General features: G+C 42.9%; 1 protein-coding gene across 10 annotated transcripts in view; it reads left to right on the top strand.

Moving 5' to 3' along the window:
- DGKG (diacylglycerol kinase gamma) overlaps positions 1-19,146 on the top strand; it is a 197,279-nt gene that overhangs the window by 21,377 nt on the left and 156,756 nt on the right. For all 10 annotated transcript variants that reach the window (XM_019735850.2, XM_019735845.2, XM_074329136.1 and 7 more), the window contains exon 2: positions 13,154-13,473. In XM_019735850.2, coding sequence (XP_019591409.2) covers positions 13,407-13,473 — 67 coding nt within the window. In that variant the 5' untranslated portion in view covers positions 13,154-13,406. The remainder of the gene's footprint in view (positions 1-13,153; positions 13,474-19,146) is intronic.

The raw sequence follows: 19,146 nt of genomic DNA, 5'->3' as shown, positions 1-19,146 counted from the left end.
TCTCTGAATTCCAGTACCAGACTTGTGCTTGATGCTTTGGGCAGAAGACTCCCTGACACTGGAGATGAGTCATTTTCCCCAGTAAGTAATTTCATGGAGGAGGCCTCCCCTCACAGTCCTTTCCCAGCATCAGCCCTTCAACTTTGAATCCAGAATCAGATGTTGGTGTTGCAATTTACAACCCACCTTCTTTAGCGTCTCTCCACGGTAGCAAAGTGGAGCGGCAAAGCAGAGTAAACAATCGCCCATGTTTTCAGAACAGTTAGAGGTGGCCTCAGGGCAAGAGCAAATTTTTTTTGAAGTTGCCTATGTTACTTCACACTTCCTATTTTGCATTCCATTCTGTGTTTATGTTTAATATAATGTAGATTTTTTCCCCCTCAAATTACTGGTTTTCCAGGAGCATGCCATGCTTTTCTCTCTGGCCTCCAATTTACCTTCCAGTTTGAGGTTGAGGGTTTAGGCTCTCCAGAGTTGTCTTATTGGTGTAGATATCAGCACCCAGCACAGGGCCTGGCCCTGACGTATTCAATACTTACTCGTCCAGAGGTATTACGGTGAAAGGAAAGACAGTGAGCTTTGGAACTAAACAGACTTAGGTTAGAATAACCGTTCTGTCTCTTACTGTTGGGTGAACCTTGGAAAATTACTCTGGGGCTGTTTTTACAACTGCAAAATGGGCATAAAAAATGCCTTCTTCATGTGGTTTGGTGACTATTACAGATGAAGTGTGCAAAGCACCAGATGTGTTATAGTCTATAAATGGAGGTTGCTGCTCTGGCTTTTTACTATAATAATTTGTTGAATGGGTGGATAGATAAATAAATGAATGACCCACACTCAAGCTGTGATGCCCCTTAGCTGTAAACACTCCCCAGCTTGACACTGCCTGCCTATGCCAAAGACGGCCCCCTCAGGTAGCAGGTTTCAGCTTCTCCCAGGAGCCTAAACGCCTCTTCTGTTAGTAGGTACCAGCCCTCCTGTCCCCACCTCCACCCCCAGCCACTAACACACACACACACACACACACACACACACACACACACACACGAGCAGCTCTGTTCAGCCTGACACATTCATAGCTGTCCAAGAGCAGGGATTCTTATGTTTGCTCCCAGGCCACTAATGGAATGCGAAGTCCTCAAAGGGAAGTCCTCTCTGAATTCCTATGGGTAGCACGTAATTCCAAGACTTTTATTTTTATGTTTGTATAAGGACTATATGCTGGTAATTTACTAAGTGAGTTATTAGGAATTACTCATATTTGCTATTCATAAACTCAAATTAGCCCGTTAGTGAGTTCCCCAGGGGCTCTAATCCAGTTATCTTGTGAAGTCAAGTGGCCTCTAAATGCCCAGACTACTGCCTCCGCATTCAGCCAGATGCTTAGAATCCTGTGACCTGGACGAAAGTCAGGTTGTTAATCATTGCAGTGTCAGACTTGTTTTGAGTTGGTTGTGGTGTTCAACTACTGCTCTTCTTGCTTTTTAATTAGAAATTATAGTTCATTTGACTTCATCATTATCATATTAGTTTGTGGAGGGTATTTGGTTAACCCAATAGCAGGCAATGATACATATTTGCATCAAAGGTATTTTAGGCCTCTAATTTTCCAATTACTAGATTTTAAGACATGAACAAATTGTGGTTAAAGCATGAATCATGCATATTCTCTTGCTAAACAGATACATATGTAATCTAACCCCAAATGTGCTTACGTAGTTGTTTTAGTTATTTATGACTGCATAACTAACTACCCCAAAACTTAGTGGCTCAATAATCATTTTATTATTCCACATGATTCTGTGCATCAAGGAATCAAGCATGGCTCTACAGGGACAGTTCATCTCCACTCAGCACCATGTCTACTAAGGCTGTAAAATCCAAAAGGGCTCCTTGTCTTCAGGTCCAGCGTCTCAGTTAGGATGGCTGAAATGACTGAGTGCTGGCTGGAAAGGCTTGATTGGGATCTTACAGTGGGGCTTCAGTTGTCATCATCAGCTGGGTTGGTCAGTTCTCCTCCAAGTAATGGTAAGCCTCGCTCTGTCCATGTGGTCTCTCTGTGATGTCCCCAGCAAGGTGGCTGAACTTTTGCATGGCAATTAGATGCTCCCAAGAACACAAAAGTGGGAGGTGTCAGGCCTTCTTAAGGCTTAGGCTTGACATTGGCACAATGTCACTTCTACTGCATTCTCGTAGTTAAAGCAAGTCATAGGCACATCCAGTCTTAAGGGAAAGGGACTAAAATGGGCGTGCATATCAGGAGGCATGGTTTCTGGGGGACCACCAGTATAACAGACTACCACAAGAGTGACAATTCATGATGAATTCAAGTAACCTAAATAATTCCCAACATGTGATCAGATTAAACATAAAAGGGACCATTATGTTTATAGATTATAGTTTATAGGTACGAGGTGTGATCAAAAACTATGGTGAATGTTTAAATTTTACACAATTTATTACAGTAAAAGGCACATTGCCATTAACCCCCCTCGAAATACCCATTGGGTTAAGTGTGTTTGAAGTGAGGGGGAGTATTTTGAGGGAAATTAATGGCAATGTGCCTTTTACTGTAATAAATTGTGTAAAATTTAAACATTCACCATAGTTTTTTATCATACCTCGTAACTATCTTAATAAATGTGTGCACTGATTCATATGTTTTTTAGTATAAAATAAATGACTCATAAAGGACATTATCAACAATTTTATGCCAACTTGTGTCTTTTGTTCCTCTCCAACTCTTTGTTACCACCCAGTTCTTTTTCTACTGGGACATGCAAACAAGTGTGGTAGAATTATCTGCTCCACGCAAATGGTCTCTGTCAAAAAAGGTTGAGAACCGCCATTCTAGTGGTCAAGAAATGAACCCTTAAAAATCTTGTAGCAGCTGGAGCTACAAAGCAGACAGGATACTGTTTCCACCCTGAAGGAGCTCAGAGTCTCACCGGGAAGGCTGGCAAGTACACTGCAGTGTGGTCTGTGAGATCTTGGAGAAAAGCCCAAGGAGCTATGAGAACATAGAAGATATGCCCCGTCCAGTCCAAGTAATTAGAGGGAATGTCTTAGAGTAGGTGACGCTGGAACTGCACTCCAAAGGCTACATAGGAGTCACAGAGTTGAAGAAGTATTAGCAGGAACAAAAGCCCAGAGATGGGGCAGTCATCCAGATAGGACTCTTACAAGGCTGGGAAAAGAGGGGGGTTTTTATCTTTCTAGCTTTTAGCCACTCTTCCCAGATAAAAATATACTCCTTATGGGTTTGTTTTAAATCATCAGATGAATAAAAATAAGTTCCCCCAATCTGGTGCCATATTCATGAATTAATGTTTTCATGAGAGCAAAGAGGAGATGAAGAGGTGTTTTTTCCTGGGTAATTGGCTATGGCTGATTCATTCAAATGAATAGAGACCTGAGGTGCAATTCAATACCCATTGAATTTGCCGTCTTCCTTCTGACGAGATTTCCATGCTGACGTCTGTTCAGAACAAATAGAGTTTGATCCAGTATATGAAATTACAGAGCTAGAAAATAAGTTAGAAACTACTATTCCCACCCCTTCATTTTATAGACAAGGAAACTGAGGCCTGGGAAGCTGAGGCTATTGCTGAGAGTGGAATAGCTGTAGGGACATAAAACACCCTCCTCCCATCCAAACTTGACAATATCCAATCTGAATGTTATTTAGAAAACCCTATCACATTTTTTTTTTCCTGTCAAGAAAGATGTTCATGGTGGTAATAAGAAGACTGTTCATATTGTAAAGAGCACCCAAGATGGGAGCGATGAGGCAGCCTACTGAAAGGGAAGTGCTGGGTGGTGTCAGCAGCAGCAAGTCCTCTTGTACAACAGCTGTCATTTCTCTCAAAGGGCAGAAAACCAGAGGGGGCCATCATGTGGGAGCATGGTCAGCAGTTACCATCTGGAGAGTCCGGCAGTGTTTCAAGCCCCTAACTTTTCCTGATGGAACTAAAGAATGGTGCAGCTCCATCCACCAGGAAGCCAAGCGCTGAGCTATAAAGGAACAATAGTGATAATAACATGAATATTTGTGGAGTTATTGCGACATACACCTCTTACCTTGTTACTCCTCCTCAGCTCCTTCAGGAATCTTTTTCCATTTCCCGGTGCCTGCTTCAGACACATTAGATGGCCCCGTACTTCCCTGTATGTATCTGTACCACTACTCTTACCAGCTTGTATGTTTGTTCTCAGTCAGGTACCACAATAGAGAAATATAGAGGATCTAGGTGTTCTATAGGAACATAGCTGGGAGAACAGCTTAGTTGGCTCAAAGAGTTTAAAAAAAAAAAAAAGCTATAGAAAAGTGAAACCAGATATACAAGCAGTGATTTGCTATGGGAAGTAAGGAGTGAAGGGCATTCCAGGTGGATTAAATGCATGGTGTGTTTGTCAGTTCATTAACTAAGGTTTATGAGGCCCTACTGTGTGTGAGGCACATTGCCAAGTGCTAAGAATAGACAATAGGTTAATTTAGCTAGAATGTGAAGCATGTGGGGCAGGAGATAATTAAGGTGAGGATGAGGAGATGAGTTATACTGTGGGTAAAGAATCTTATGGAACTGGCTGAAGAGCCTGCTCTTTATCCTGGAGTCCAGGAGAGGCCTTTGAAGGGTTCAAGCAAGTAAGTGATGGAGTCAAATTTGGTTCTAAATGAAGAATATCTCTATGAATAGATACAGAGTGATTCATAGCATACATGGTTAAGTGAAAAAAACAGACGTATGAGAGACAGTCCACAATGTACTACCTTTTGTGTAAGAAAGAAAGGGAAATAAGAAAATATTCATGTATCTGCTCACTGATACAAAAATAAACACAGAAAAGATAAACTAGAAACTATAAGGAGTGCGTGGGAATAGATGGAAGGAAGGAGCTGGGAACAGAGTAAAAGGAATGGAGAAAAAAAAGGAATGGGGAAAGTATACCTTTTTATAAAGTTCTGACTTTTGGAACCATACTAAAAAAAGAATTATTAAGAATGAAGAAAAAAACCCTCAGTGAAATGCAAACAGAAATGACTAGGTATGGGAAAGAAGTAACCTAAGTAATTTTTGAAAACAGTATTTTGAGGATATGCTGAAGACAAAAGAACTATAAATAAATCTTCAGCTCTGTTTTATTTTTCACAGCAATGCGGCTAGCAGTTCTGAAACAACTTTCTGTATATTTCAGGATTGAGCAAATAAGTATTTTGTAGATAATGAAAACAAAGTTTTTTGGAGAAGGCAGTTTAAAAAATATGGAAGAAGAGGAAGGCTACAATTGACCAAGTAGTTTGGAATGTATTTGGAAGTATGAGTATGAACTTAGAGTATTTATTTAACATAGATAAATAGATGACAGATGGATGGATGGATGGATGGATGGATGGATGGATGGATGGATAGATAGATAGATAGATAGATAGATAGATAGATTAGATTAGATTAGATTAGATAGCTGGACAGAGATTAGATGTGTGTGTCTACATGCTTGTATTTCCTAGCTCTGTCCCTGATAGGAACTAGAAGCAATGACACCCCAGTAGAAATGAGAACAACTAATGCTCAAACCTTTGTTTCAATTACCACTCTCCACTAAAAGGAATCAGGGCTTTGGGGAAATGACTGATTTCAGAACTAGGACTGAGGAGGTACAGGATAAGCCTGAAACATTTTGTGGTACCAGAAAATAAAGATGTGCTCAAAGGATGATGGGACTATTTCTAAAGAACAAGGAACCACTTTGAATGAGCTTTCACTGACCAAAGTTGGGACAATTCAAGAATCAAAACAAATAATGATAGTAATGCATTATAACACATTGAATAAAATAAGAATCCATTAATTTAAATAAATACATATTATATCTAAATACAAATCCAGGGCCGGCCCGGTGGCTCAGGCGGTTGGAGCTCCATGCTCCTAACTCCAAAGGCTGCCGGTGGGCTCTCAACCACAAGGTTGCCGGTTCAACTCCTCTGAATCCCGCACGGGATGGTGGGCTCGGCCCCCTGCAACTAAGATTGAACACGTACCTTGAGCTGAGCTGCCTCCCGGATGGCTCAGTTGGTTGGAGTGCGGGCTCTAAACCACAAGGTTGCCAGTTCGATTCCTCGAGTCCCGCAAGGGATAGTGGACAGTGCCCCCTGCCACTAAGATTGAACATGGCACCTTGAGCTGAGCTGCCACTGAGCTCCCAGATGGCTCAGTTGTTGGAGCGCATCCTCTCAGCCACAAGGTTGCAGGTTTGACTCCCGCAAGGGATGGTGGGCTGCGCCCCCTGCAACTAGCAATGGCAACTGGACCTGGAGCTGAGCTGCGCCCTCCACAACTGAGATTGAAAGGACAACAACTTGACTTGGAAAAAAAGTCCTGGAAGTACACACTGTACCCCAATAAAGTCCTGTTCCTCTGAAAAAAAAATACAAATCCATTTATGCTTACTTAGGTATTTATTATGTATATGTTTTATATATTTATTTATGCTATATGTAGTATAAATAGTAAAAATAAATGTATATAAATAAACTGATAAAAAAGAAATAAAGGTAAAAGGAAAGCTCTTCCTTATAGTATAATCCCAACTAATAGATATAGAAGGAACGATAGAATTAGAAATTCACTGTCACAATAATAATTCCAGCAAGAATCTTCCGTGGATACTAAAACTAGTAGGTAGAAGTTTGATGAATAATTACAAAATCATGACCTGGAGCAGGATAAGATAAAGTTTAGAAATCGATGGCACAACTATCCTACTGCTGTCTGGTGGATGTTAAAGTCAAGCTGCTGTTGTATTTGCAATAGCATGGTAGTAATTATTTGTGGAGTGCCCACTGTGCCATAGGCATTGAGCTAGATAGGGTTTGGGGTGGGGTTTTTTGCATATATTAACTCTCTTAATCCTAACACTAACTCAGTGAGATTTTTATTAGTATTTCCATTTTTGAGATGAAGAAACCAAGGTTCAAGAAATGAAAAACTTGTCTCCAGTCAAATAGCTGGTAAGAGGCAGAGCCAGGATTCAGGTCCAATGCTTTCGGTTCCATGGTGTTTTATCATGCACTGTGTCTGTGGGTCCTCTCAGAGCTCTATGCTTCTGAAAGTATGCAGAATGATATGATCAGAGGCATTCTTTTAAAAAAAACATTTTTATTAAAATATAGCTAACATACAATATTACATTAGTTTCAGGGGTACACAATAGTTATTCAACATTTATATACCTAAAGAAGTGATCACCATGATAAATCCAGCAACCATCTGACACAGTACTATGCTATTGCAATATTCTTGACTATATTCCCTAAGCTGTATATTACATCCCCATGACTTATTTGTTTTATACCTGGAAATTTGAACCCCTTATTCCCCTTATATTCCCCCCCTTTTTAATTTTTAAATTACAGTTGAAAATCAATATTGTTTTATATTAATTTCAGGTATACAGCATAATGGTTAGACATTTATATAATTTAAGAAGTGATCCCCCTGACTAGTCTAGTACCCACTTAGCACTATACGTAGTTATTACCATATTATTGTTTATATACCCTATGCTTTACTTTGCATACCCATGATTATTTTGTAACTACAAATTGGTACTTCTTAATGTCTTCACCTTTTCCACCCTGCCCCCAACCCTCCTCCCATCTATCATCCTGATAAATCTAGTGCCCATCTGACACCATACATACTAATATAGTTATTACAATATTATTGACTATATTTCTTATGGTATACCCTACATCCCCATGACTACTTTGTAGTAACCAATTTGTAGTTCTTAATCCCTTCACCTTTTTCACCAATCTCCAATCCCCCACCCTGTCTGGCAACCATAAAAATGTTCTCTGTATCTATGAGTTTGTTTCTGTTTTGTTTGTTTATCTCGTTCCTTAGATTCCACATAAGCAAAATCATATTGCATCTGTCTTTCTCTGACATACTCCACTCAGCACAATACCCTACAGGTCCATCCATGCCACCACAGATGACAAGAACCCATTCCCTTCTCTGGCCAACCAATATTCCATTGTATATTCCATTGTGGAGGCTGCCTCCACATCTTGGACATTGTAAACAATGGTGTAATGAACATATGGATGCAGTGTTTTGGATTTCTTTGGATAAATACCCTGAAGTGGGATTACTGGGTCCTTCTTTGTCTCTTTTTGTAGCCTTTAGCATCTGTTTTGTTTGGTGTAAGTATTACTACCCCAGCTTTTTTGTTTGTTTCCATTTTCATGAAATATTTTTTGATCTGAAGTGAGTCACTTGCAGGCAGCATATGTAAGAGTCTTGTTTTCTTATTCATTCATTCAGCCACCCTATCTTTTGATTGGAGCATTTAATCCATTTACATTGAAAGTAATTGTTGATAGATATGTAGTTATTGCCATTTTATTATTCATACTTTTGATGTGTTTGTGTGTGTGTGTCTTAAAGAAGTCCCCCTAACATTCCTTATTATTCTGGTTTGGTGTTGATGAACTCCATTAGCTTTTTGCTTTCCAGGAACCTCTTTATCTGGTACCTATTCTAAATGATTGATTTGCTGTGTAGAGTAACCTTGGTTGTAGGTCCTTGCTTTTCAACACTTTGAATATTTTCTTCCAATCTCTCCTGGCCTGCAAAGTTTCTATGTAGAAATAGGCTGACAGTCTTATGTGAGCTCCCTTATGGGTAACTAATTGCTTCTCTCTTGTTCCTTTTAAGATTTTCTCTTTCTCTTTAACCTTTGGCATTTGAATTATGATGTCTTGATATGGGCCTCTTTGGTTCATCTTGTTTGGGACTCTCTGAGCTTCCTGGGCTTGCATATTTATTTATTTCACCAGGTTAGGGAAATTTTGTTTCATTATTTCTTCCAATAGGCTTTCAATTCTTTACTCTCTCTCTCTTCTGTTTCTGCTACCCCAATGATGCGAATGTTGGTATGTTTGATGTTGTCTCAGAGGCCCCTTAAACTACCCGCATTTTTTTTATTCTGGTTTGTTTGTTTGTTTTGCTGTTCTGTTTGGGTATTTTTTGCTACCTTATCTTCTAAATCACTTATTCAGTCCTCTGCTTCATCTAATCTACTGTTGATTCCCTCTAATGTATTCTTCATTTCAGTTATTGCATTTTTATTTCTGACTGGTTCTTTTTTATGTTTTCTATCTTTATTTTTATGTTTCATATCTCTTTGTTGAAGTTCTCCCTGGGTTCATTGAGCATCCTTATAACCAGTGTTTTGAACTCTGCGTCTGGGAGATTGCTTTTCTTCATTTTGTTTGATTCTTTATCTGAAGCTTTATTTTGTTCTTTCATCTGGGACATGTTTTTTTGTCTCTCCATTTTGTCTGCCTGGGTTAGTTTCTGTCTATGTCTCCCAGTTTAGTAGAGTGGCCATATATAGTAGGTGTACTGTGGGTTTCAGTGACACAACCTTCCTTGTCACCTGAGTTGGGTATTCCAGGTGTGTCCCTTGTGTGGGTTGTGTGCGCCCTCCTGTTGTAGTTGAGCCTTAGTTACTGTGGCATGTGTGGGATTGACCCTTGGGCTGATTCATTGTGAAGACTGGCAGTAACTACAGTCTGAGGAGCTGTTGTGCTGGGGCTGACCCTATGGAGCAGGACTCGCTTTAGCAGGGGTCTGGTGCCTGTCCAGTGTGCCCTTTGGGTGTGTCATCCCTGGAGGTGGCCAGGTGTTTCTCAGGCTAAGTTCAAAGCTGACCACTGGGCATGCCAGCTCTGAGGTCTCAGGCCAAGTTCAGCCATGGCCTATGCCCTGCTTGGGGCTACCTGGCACAAAGCAATCCACAGATGGCCACCACGCATACTGGGCTTGGAGGTGCCTTGTAAATCCAAGCCACAAACCAAGGCTGACTGTTGCTAGTGCCTGGCTTAGGGCTGCTCAGCCAGAGGTACGGGACACGCTGAAGCCAGATGCTGCTTGTTAGGGTTTTGTGAACCTTTGAGAGATTTTTGGAAAGTCTGCAGCATGAGCCAAGGCAGACTATTGTACAGAAAAGCCACTGGAAACAGCTTAGGTGGGCTCGAAAGTTGGTTGGAGCCAGGAATCAGGGCAAACAAATGGTGTTAGCCAGATTGATGGAGACTCAGATATGGAGACTGCCTGTGTTTATGCCAGGACAAGGGAGGGCTCAACAAAGAAACAATGGCTTCTTCCAGCTCCTTTGTCCTGGAGAAAGTTGCCCCTCTGGCCCTTGCACTGAAGCCAGACAATTCAGTTTCTCCTTATATGACCCTGGCACCTTTCGAGTTGCTGCCCCAGTGCTGGAGCCCAGAGCAAGTGAGTCCATCAGTGAGTAAGTCTGTGTGCAGGTCCTTTAAGAGGAGTGTCTGGGACTAGCAGCCGTCCTGGTCTCACACAATCTCTGCTGGTTTTCAGAGCTAGAATTTATGGGGACTTCTCTCCCCAACACTGAAACCCTAGGCTGGGGAGCCTGGTGTGAGACTGTGACCCCTTGCTTCTCTTGGGGGTGTAGGGGACCTCTACAGCCAAGGTATCCCTCCCAATTTTTAATGGTCAAACGTGAGTGTGGAACCAGCCTGTTCCACGTCTCCTTCCCTCCTACCAGTCTCAAGGTGGCTTCTTCTGTATGTCCTTAGTTGTAGAACTTCAGTTCAGCTAGACTTCAGGTGATTGTCAATGATGGTTCTGCTGTAGTTTAGCTGTAATTTTGAAATGGTCATGAGAGGAGGTAATCACAGTTAACCTACTCCACCATCTTGACCGGATCTCCAGAGAGGCATTCTTATCCAAAAACTTTGAAGGTTCCCTCTTTCTCCTTACTATATCCACTAAATATCTTGCCTCATTTTTCTCATCTAAAAATAGAGAAAAGAATGCTTACTTTACATGGTTGTCATGAGGACTAAATTATATATATATATATATAAGTAAAGCACACAGCACAGGGTAAAATAAGTGTCTGGCAGCAGTGGTAATACCAGTTGTAATGTTGAATTCCCCAGTATGATGGAAATGTTTTTAAAGTTCACCCTTGCTTTTTGACTGAATTGGCAGTCAATCAGGCCAGATCATAAAGACTTTGTGTATCATGGAATAAGATTTCATCTTATTCTGTAGGCAATAGAAATCAGTGAAGAGTTTTATTACCAAGAGAAATATGATCTGGCTGGCAATTTAGAATGGACCAAAGGGAAGAGAGCAAAACCCAAGGAAGGGGAAACAGCAGGGGGCTGTTGTCAGAGACCAGGTGAGAGAAGAATGAAGGTCTGAGTTGATGAACTGACTGGTGTGATGGAGAGGAGGGAACACGCAATGGACACACTCTAGGACTGGTGCTTGAGTTTGGCAGAAGAGAAAGGGGGAGGTGCTCAGGGTGAGCCTCAGGCTTCTCGCCCAAGTATTGGCTCCTCTCAGGGCACACCCAGAATGCAGAGGAGAGGCAGGTTGAGGGTATGGGAAGGTGCCAGTTTGGGGTAGTTTGGGACATATAAGGGAGTCACAGTGACAGTTAGATATTCAGATCTGAGTTGAGGCAAGAGCTCAGGGCTGGAACAGCATGCCTGGCAGTCATTGAAGATGTGGAAGTGGGTAAGAGCCCTCAGAGAAGGGATGTACACTGAGGAGAGGGCTCAGGATAGGATTCTGGAAACATCAGTATTTAATGATGGCAAAAGAAGAGGCAGAAGGCGACTGTGGAATAACACTCAGAAAGATAAGAGTCTCAAGAGAGTTGTTTCCTGTCATGGCAAAGGCTTCAGAGAGAGCAAATGAAGTAAGGGAGGCCTGCAAGGTACCCGTTAGATTTGACAGTTAGTCACTGGGACCCTTGGCAACAGCAGGAGCCAAGGGGTAGAATCCAGTTGGATTCAGGAGAGAATTGGACTTTTTAAGGAGAGAAGCCAGGACTTGGATGTTCCCAGGGATTCAGGCATCTCATTCCCTTGCCATGCATTCCCACCTATTGTTGGAGAGCTCTGGTTGGTGGAAGGTCTTCCTTACAGAGCCCAAATCTCTCTCCAGCATTTTCCCTCAGCTCTCATTCAGCCTTGCAGGTCCACAGCAGCCCAGTCTATACACTGCAAAGAACTGTCCAAATCTGCCTCCTCACTGGGTTGTCTCTTCCAGCCCCTCTGCCATTCCATATGCTCCAAGCTCCCCAGACGTGCCTTAAAGGCTGGCTCTCCACAATGAATCCTGTTTTATTGAAACTGGGCTTGTTCTTTGGTAACATTGGTCTTTATATCTCTTCCTATTAAATTGATTGCTTCCCAACATTTTTCTTCACCTCAACCCAGAATAAGAAATACATTTTACATTATGATCAGTATACACATGTATATATAACTGAAAGGAGATGCACTTTTATTTTCAATTCCACTTCATTCCATTCCATTGTATCCCATGCTATTTTGTGTTTTTAAGTGCTGGTATTGGCCCACCACATTAAGTTTATGACCCACTGAACTGATTTAATGACTGATGGTATAACTGACAGAGCCACTGTGCTAGGAGAGGCTCAAAGAAAAAGATGTTAAGCGTCCTAATCCATCCCCCTTTCCTCCCTCAGGACCCTCCACACTGGAGCCCACAGGCCTGCCCTCTAATCACTTTTTGATGATTCTGAGAGGAAAGAACTGCTTTAGTCACTAGGAAGTTAGCCAGCCTTGGAAGGTTGGCGGGGGGTGGGGGGGGCGGTGGTATTTGAATTTCCAGAGTGACTCATCAGGGGAAACTAAACAGCTCTAATGGTGGAATTCAGAAACCAGTAGAGGAGAGAGTGGCTCATCTTTCAAATCACCCCACATAGGCTACTGTCCTTGTGCTTACAGATGAGGCATCCAGCAGCCTGAGGCATTTTCATGCCTTGAGGATGCCCTTAGGTGCCTCTACTACCACCTCTCATAGGAGACATTTAAAATTTCCCAGTGTTTAGGAGTATGGCCACCTATTCTTACAGGTCACCCATCCTCACCCCAGTCAGACACCTGTCTGGAGTTGTGCTGGTCTCTATGTCCCCTTCAGACTTCCCTGAGGGAACATCCCTCCCTTGAGAAACATTGCCTTCTATAAATCTTTCAGCAAAGAAAATTTGAGGATTTTTATTAATAAGAAAAGATGACATGTGTGTCCTAACACTCTCTTCCACAATGTCTTTTCTACTTCAGCTCAGGAAGAGCAAGGATTTCTGAATTTACGTTCACAACACATAGAATGATGTTGCCTGAGGAATAGCAAAGGTCTTCTCTCATCTGCTGAAAGGTGCCTGCTGCTCCCATAGACACTTGGGGCCTCAAGAATTGTCCTGGAGGGTGTGTCCATCGCATACCGGCAATGAGCCCGGCCCTGTTCTGGGGCACAGCTTCACCCTGGTGAACAAAACTGCGTCCCTGGCCTCCAACGCTCATACCCAGCGTAAAGATGAGTGAAGAACGCTGGGTCTCCCTTACTCCAGAAGAATTTGACCAACTCCAGAAATATTCAGAATGTGAGTACATGGATTGACCCATCTGGGATGGGCTTTCCTTTTGGTTGAGGAATGCATTTCTGCATTGCAGAGCAGTATAATCACTGAAAAGCCAGAGAATGAGGTCAGGCCTGACAGCTTATAATATTTTCTCATATACACAGAATTAGTGTCTTAAACATAAAAACACAATTACACTCTTTAAATGATACATGCTCAGCATAGAAATTTGGAATATCCAGGAGGAAAATATAAAAAGTAGGTTAAAAATCACAGCCAAGCACTGTGAACATTTTGGAACCCTCGCCTCCTGTGCGTATTGCTTTGCATGGCTGAGTTCCCGAATATATCTTTTTTTCTAAGCCTGCATTTTTCCACCTGACCTAATATCATAAGTGTTTTCTCAGGTCATCAAAACCTCTTTATGGCATAATTTTTGAAGGGCTGCAGGCTGCATGGTTACATTGTTAATTCAATCATTTGCTCTAATGTACTCTTGTGTTTGGACTAAACGCCTCTTTTCGGTAAGATCAGAATTCTGATATATGTCTCTTTCTTGACTTTGTTCTGGAAAAGCCTGGGATTTTGAATGGGACTCTTGGTTTCATGAGTTGCTCTCAGGAACAATTTCAGTGCAAGACATAGTGGTGGCAACACCACATTCACATGCGGGCACACAGGTGCGCCCCCCTCAGGCCATTCCTAAGGTTGACTCGTGATAGGAATTGCCCTGGGCTGTGGTAGGGCACCCACTGACCGCTGCACTCTGCACCGCAGCGACCACGTGACTGCGCAGTGACACCGACTGCTCACAGAACCCTTTGGCTTACAGAGCTCTCACCCGCACTGCTGCTCCCACCCCTTTGTTCCAATCATCTCTCCCTTCCCATTAACTGTACCGGTTCTTTTGTAAATCACTAGGCCTGTAGCATGTTGACCTGCCATACAGATCTAACCCAGATTGTCCTACAAACGCCTTTTCATGAGCCTGACCTCCTCCCACAAGACAGGCAGCCCTTACAGCACTGGTCTGGGAGTCAGGAAATCAGGCCCAGTGCCAGCTCTGTCTCTTGCTTTCTGTGATTTCACAGATTTTAACCCCCAGAGCCTCACCACCCTCTTCTGCAAAATTAGAGGGTTGGAATAGATGATGTCTCCCTGTGGTTTGCCCCCAAGACCTAACACCCCATGCTCCATGGGTTCCCCAAGGTCAACAGGGGCCCCGAGGCCACTGGTCAGTCTCTGTCCTAGAACTCTGGAGCTGGTGGCCTCTTGTCTGACCTCAGTGGGTTTAGAGAAACTGTCATGTACTAACAAGGCACAGGGAATCACCCTCCCGGTAAATTCCATTTAATTCAGACTGCTCTGCAGGTCAGCAAAGTACCAGGCCCTGTCAGGAGTGAAAAAGAAGCATGAAACAAAGGCTTGCCCTTGAGGGATCAGATTCTTGTTAGGGAGTCAGGAATGTGCTCGTGACAGCAGCGGAGAACAGGTTTAAGGCAGCAGGCAGACAGCCCCGGCAGAGTGGGCTACACTGGGCACGTAAAGTGAAGGGAATTTAAAGCTGGGGGAAATGGATGTGGGAACGTGTATTAGTTTACTAAGCTACTGTGACAAAGTAGCACAACCTGGGTGGCTTAGAAAGTGTCTCACCATTCTGGAGGCTGGAAGTCCAAAATCAAGGTAACGGCAGGGCTAGTTCCGTCTGAGGGCTGTGAGAGCGCTCTGCTCCAGGCCTGCCTCCTTGGCTGTCTTCTCCCTTTGTCTCTTCACAGGATGTTCTCCCTTTGAAGGTGTTTCAATGTCCAAATTTCCCTTTTTATATGGACAGTCATATTGGATTGACCCATGCTGCTCTAACATGATCTCATCTTAACTGATTATATCTGCAATGATACTTGTTTCCAAATAAGATCACATTCTGAGGGACTGGGGGTTAGAACTTCAACATAATTTGGGGGAGAGGGGAATACAACTTAACTGTTAACAGAGGATTCAGCTGGGTGAACTCTATGAAGGAAAGAATTTTAAATGTGACTAGTAGATGGTGGAGGTGGTGGTAAAAACAGTGGAAACAACAGGAGAGGGGCACAGAGGGGGGGGTAAGTGTGGAGTGGTAAGAAGAACTTCTGGGCCAGAAGGAGAGAAGGAGCAGGGAGGGAGGGAGGAGAACAGGAGGGACGGGGACAGCAGGCGGTCCTGGGCCCTGCATGTCAAGGCCTGGCCTTTGGACTAAAGTGGCAAAATTTAGAGCCATGAATATGCTGGCTATGTGCAGGGTGGCCTGGATAAGGAAGGTGCCACGTGTCAGGCAGAATCTTTTGTAGGAAATCTAGTCTGGGCTGAGGAACAGAGCTAACTAAGATGGTGAATGTGGCAATGAACACATGCTAAATTGTGGGAAATTGCGGTAGAAGTATCATCAAAACTTATGGAACAAAAGGAAGCCAGCAAAGATACATCAAAGCCTGTGGATCTGTGGAAAATGGTAACATTAGGATGCAGGGCTGATGGGGATGGTTTTAGAATGTTGATTTTGAGATGGTGATGACACATCCACTTATGCATTCGTGTGTGCCAGGCTCCAGGGAACCAGCAATGAATGAGAGACGATCCTGCCCTAAAGAGCTCACAGTCCAGTGGGGAAAGACAGACAGAACTCAGACAACCATGTTCAGTATGACAGGTGCTAAGCAGTGGGGAGCATGAAAGACGAGACCTAGTCCAGGCTAGTGGGAGACTTCCCGATGCACGTGTTGTTTCCGGACTCCAGAAACACTAACTAATAGGAAGGAGGAAGGGGTGGCCATTCCAGGCAGAGAACGTGGCTTGGGCAAAGCAGGGAGATGAGAAAGTCATCAGAGTAGCTTCTGAGAACTGCAAGCATTTCCCAGACTGGGATCCTAGAGCTCCTGGTGGTGGTGGGGGGGCGGGGGGGTGGGGTCTGGGCACAAAGTGGAAATGTAGGTAGGACCCCATCCTGGGGGATGCTGCTTTCGGAGTGGGACGTCCTATGGGCCCTGGAAGGGTAGATGGTAGGGTGGGGGTGGGAATGAGGCATTAGGCTACAACTTTGACTTAGGAATCTTTGTGTGGAGACAGCAGGGAATAAAAAAATAAGAATGAAAGCTCTTCAGAGAGCAGGAATATGAAGAGAGAAATGAGAGGATGAAGGATGGGACTTAGTGCATGCCTACAGTTGGGGGTGAGAGAAGGAAAAGGAGTCAGTAGAAGACACAGAGAGAAGAACTAGCAAGACAACTAGGGAATGAAGAGTACCAGGTCGAGGCAACTAAGGGATAGAGGAGTCCAAAAGTGACTATGCCATCCAAGAGGCAGAAACAGGCAAAAAGAAGCCAAAGTACGTGGTAGGAAATGACTCCCTTATGGTGTGGGTCTCAGCTTTTCTTTCTCTGACCTGTCCTCATTTTGTCCATGTCCTAGGACTGGATGCGGTACTCTGGCATCATTATTCTAACAGGAGAGGAAAAAAAGATACAATTCTTAGAAAATGAGTAATCCTCAGAGGAAACCCTGAAAAAGGCACTTATACCAATTTTAGACACATTCTGGTATTGACTCAGATTGCATTGCCATAGCAACTGCTCTTCCATAACCACATAAACAGGAGCTTTACAGTAGTGGAATAACTGAAATGTACAGCCTGAGAATTGATAACTTTCCCCAGAGGGGTTACCTGGTAGGTGAGGCCAAGAATTTTCAGGTAAGAGGCTCTTTGTGTGTTCTGCTTATATAGCATAAACCCTATACTTTCTCTGGTGGCCTTCTATTGTGGGAGAAGCCATGTTAAGCCCTTGGAGATATATGTATTTTATATATATATATCAGGCTATTTGCATGCTGTTTTCTTCACCCTACCAAAATGTTTCAGTTATCTATTGCTGCATTAAAACAACTTCAAAACTTGTTGGGCTAACACAACCATTTTGTTTTTTCCCCATGATTCTGTAGCTCAGGAATCTGGACAGCAGAGCAGAAATGGCTCGTCCTTGCTGCGCAATGTTTGGGGCTTCAGGTGGGGTGCCTCATATCACCCAGCATGGCTTATTCACTCACATGCTGGTGCTTCAATGGTCCTCAGTGGCTCCACGTGGCCTCTTTCTGCAAGCACTTTCTCATCTCTCAGGACTTCTCTATGTTGGCCTCTTTCCAGCAGGGTAGCCTTGACTTCTTACATGTGGCTTGGGGTCCAAGAGCATAAAAGCAGCAGCTTTCAGGCCTTTTAGACACCTGGGCTCAGAGGAACTGCAACGGAATTCTCTCCACATTCCATAGGCCAAAGCAGTCCCAGGCCTGGCCCAGATTCAGTGGGGTGGAGGAATGGACTCCAATCTCATGGGAACGGACTCACACAGGGTGGGGGAAGATTGAGGACAGCCATCTTTGGACACTACCTCGCATACCATGTATCGTGTGTTCCCAGATCATTCAGTAATATTCAGAAGCATGGTTTTTCAGTGGTTGCAGATTTCTTTAGAATACATATACATTATTTTGTTTAACCAAACCACTGATTGTGATCTTAGGATGTGTTAATAGACTCACAGTGTCTAATAAAGCAAGCTGATATCCATTCTCTCCTACCTTGATCAGTCCTCTCTAACAAACTGAATGTATGTGGGCACCACGGTTTGCCATGGATATGGACAAACCAGAACTTGTTTGAGAAGGGCCACCAGCATGCTGAGGGGCCTCACAGCCTGAAGTGGCTGAAAATACGATGTATATTTACTGGAGAAGGGAAGACTCAGGGAAAGATGAGGGAAAACTAGTTGTATTAAAACAGCTATAGTGCTATTGTGGGGAAGAGGTGTGTTAAGCTAATTTTGAATGGCTTCGAGAAGTAGCCCTAGGACTAATGAGAGGAAATCATTGGAAGAAAGACTTTAAAGTAAGAAATACTAATACATTGATTCCTAATTGTCAAACCTGCCCAAAGTGAAACAGAATTGACTTAAAAGCAACGGAGTTACCTTTCCCTAGAACTCACTGCTGGGGCAGATTTGTCTGAGACACTTTATGGGAGATTAGAGCATCAGACGTCCAGTTGATTAAATGACCTTCATTAGCCCTTCCAATACTTAGGTTCTATGTTTAAACAGATTTCTTTTCAATCTTAGGGGGCATGAGGGTGTAGAAATTGCTCCTACTGACCCTCCCTTTAACAGCTTCAAACAGAGATATAATTGGCTTATTGTCCTTCTAATCCTGATATTTTGGGGGAGGTTTTTTTACGTGATTTATCAAAAACAAAAACTATCAGCTTATTCAGAAAAGAAAAAAAAATGTTAAAGCATCAATTTTGAATTTTAATTCTCTAAGAAATAAACCAAACGTTTCCTATACCAGCTAACAGTTGCCTTGATTTTGTAGACTTTTCAAAGCTGGGAGAGATCTTAGCTATCACCAAATGCAAATCCTATCCATTATACAAATGAGAACATGAGTCCAGAAGAGCTCAGTGACTTGCCCAAGGTGACACAGGAGGTCAGTGGCAGAACAAGAATTAGAAGCAAAGTTCTCAATTAGGGATTAGGTTCAATTGGCTTCAGTTCAGTTGCAGCAAATTAAACAAAAACTACCGATTGGAGCTCAACCCTCAACCATGCTATATATATAAATTAAATCATAATAGAGCAAAATTTTAAATACATTTAAAGAAAATGAATCAGT

The sequence above is a fragment of the Rhinolophus sinicus genome, linkage group LG01, assembly GCF_036562045.2.
Source record: "Rhinolophus sinicus isolate RSC01 linkage group LG01, ASM3656204v1, whole genome shotgun sequence".
NCBI classification, from domain to species: domain Eukaryota; kingdom Metazoa; phylum Chordata; class Mammalia; order Chiroptera; family Rhinolophidae; genus Rhinolophus; species Rhinolophus sinicus.
This window is presented reverse-complemented; position numbering and strand designations above follow the sequence as displayed.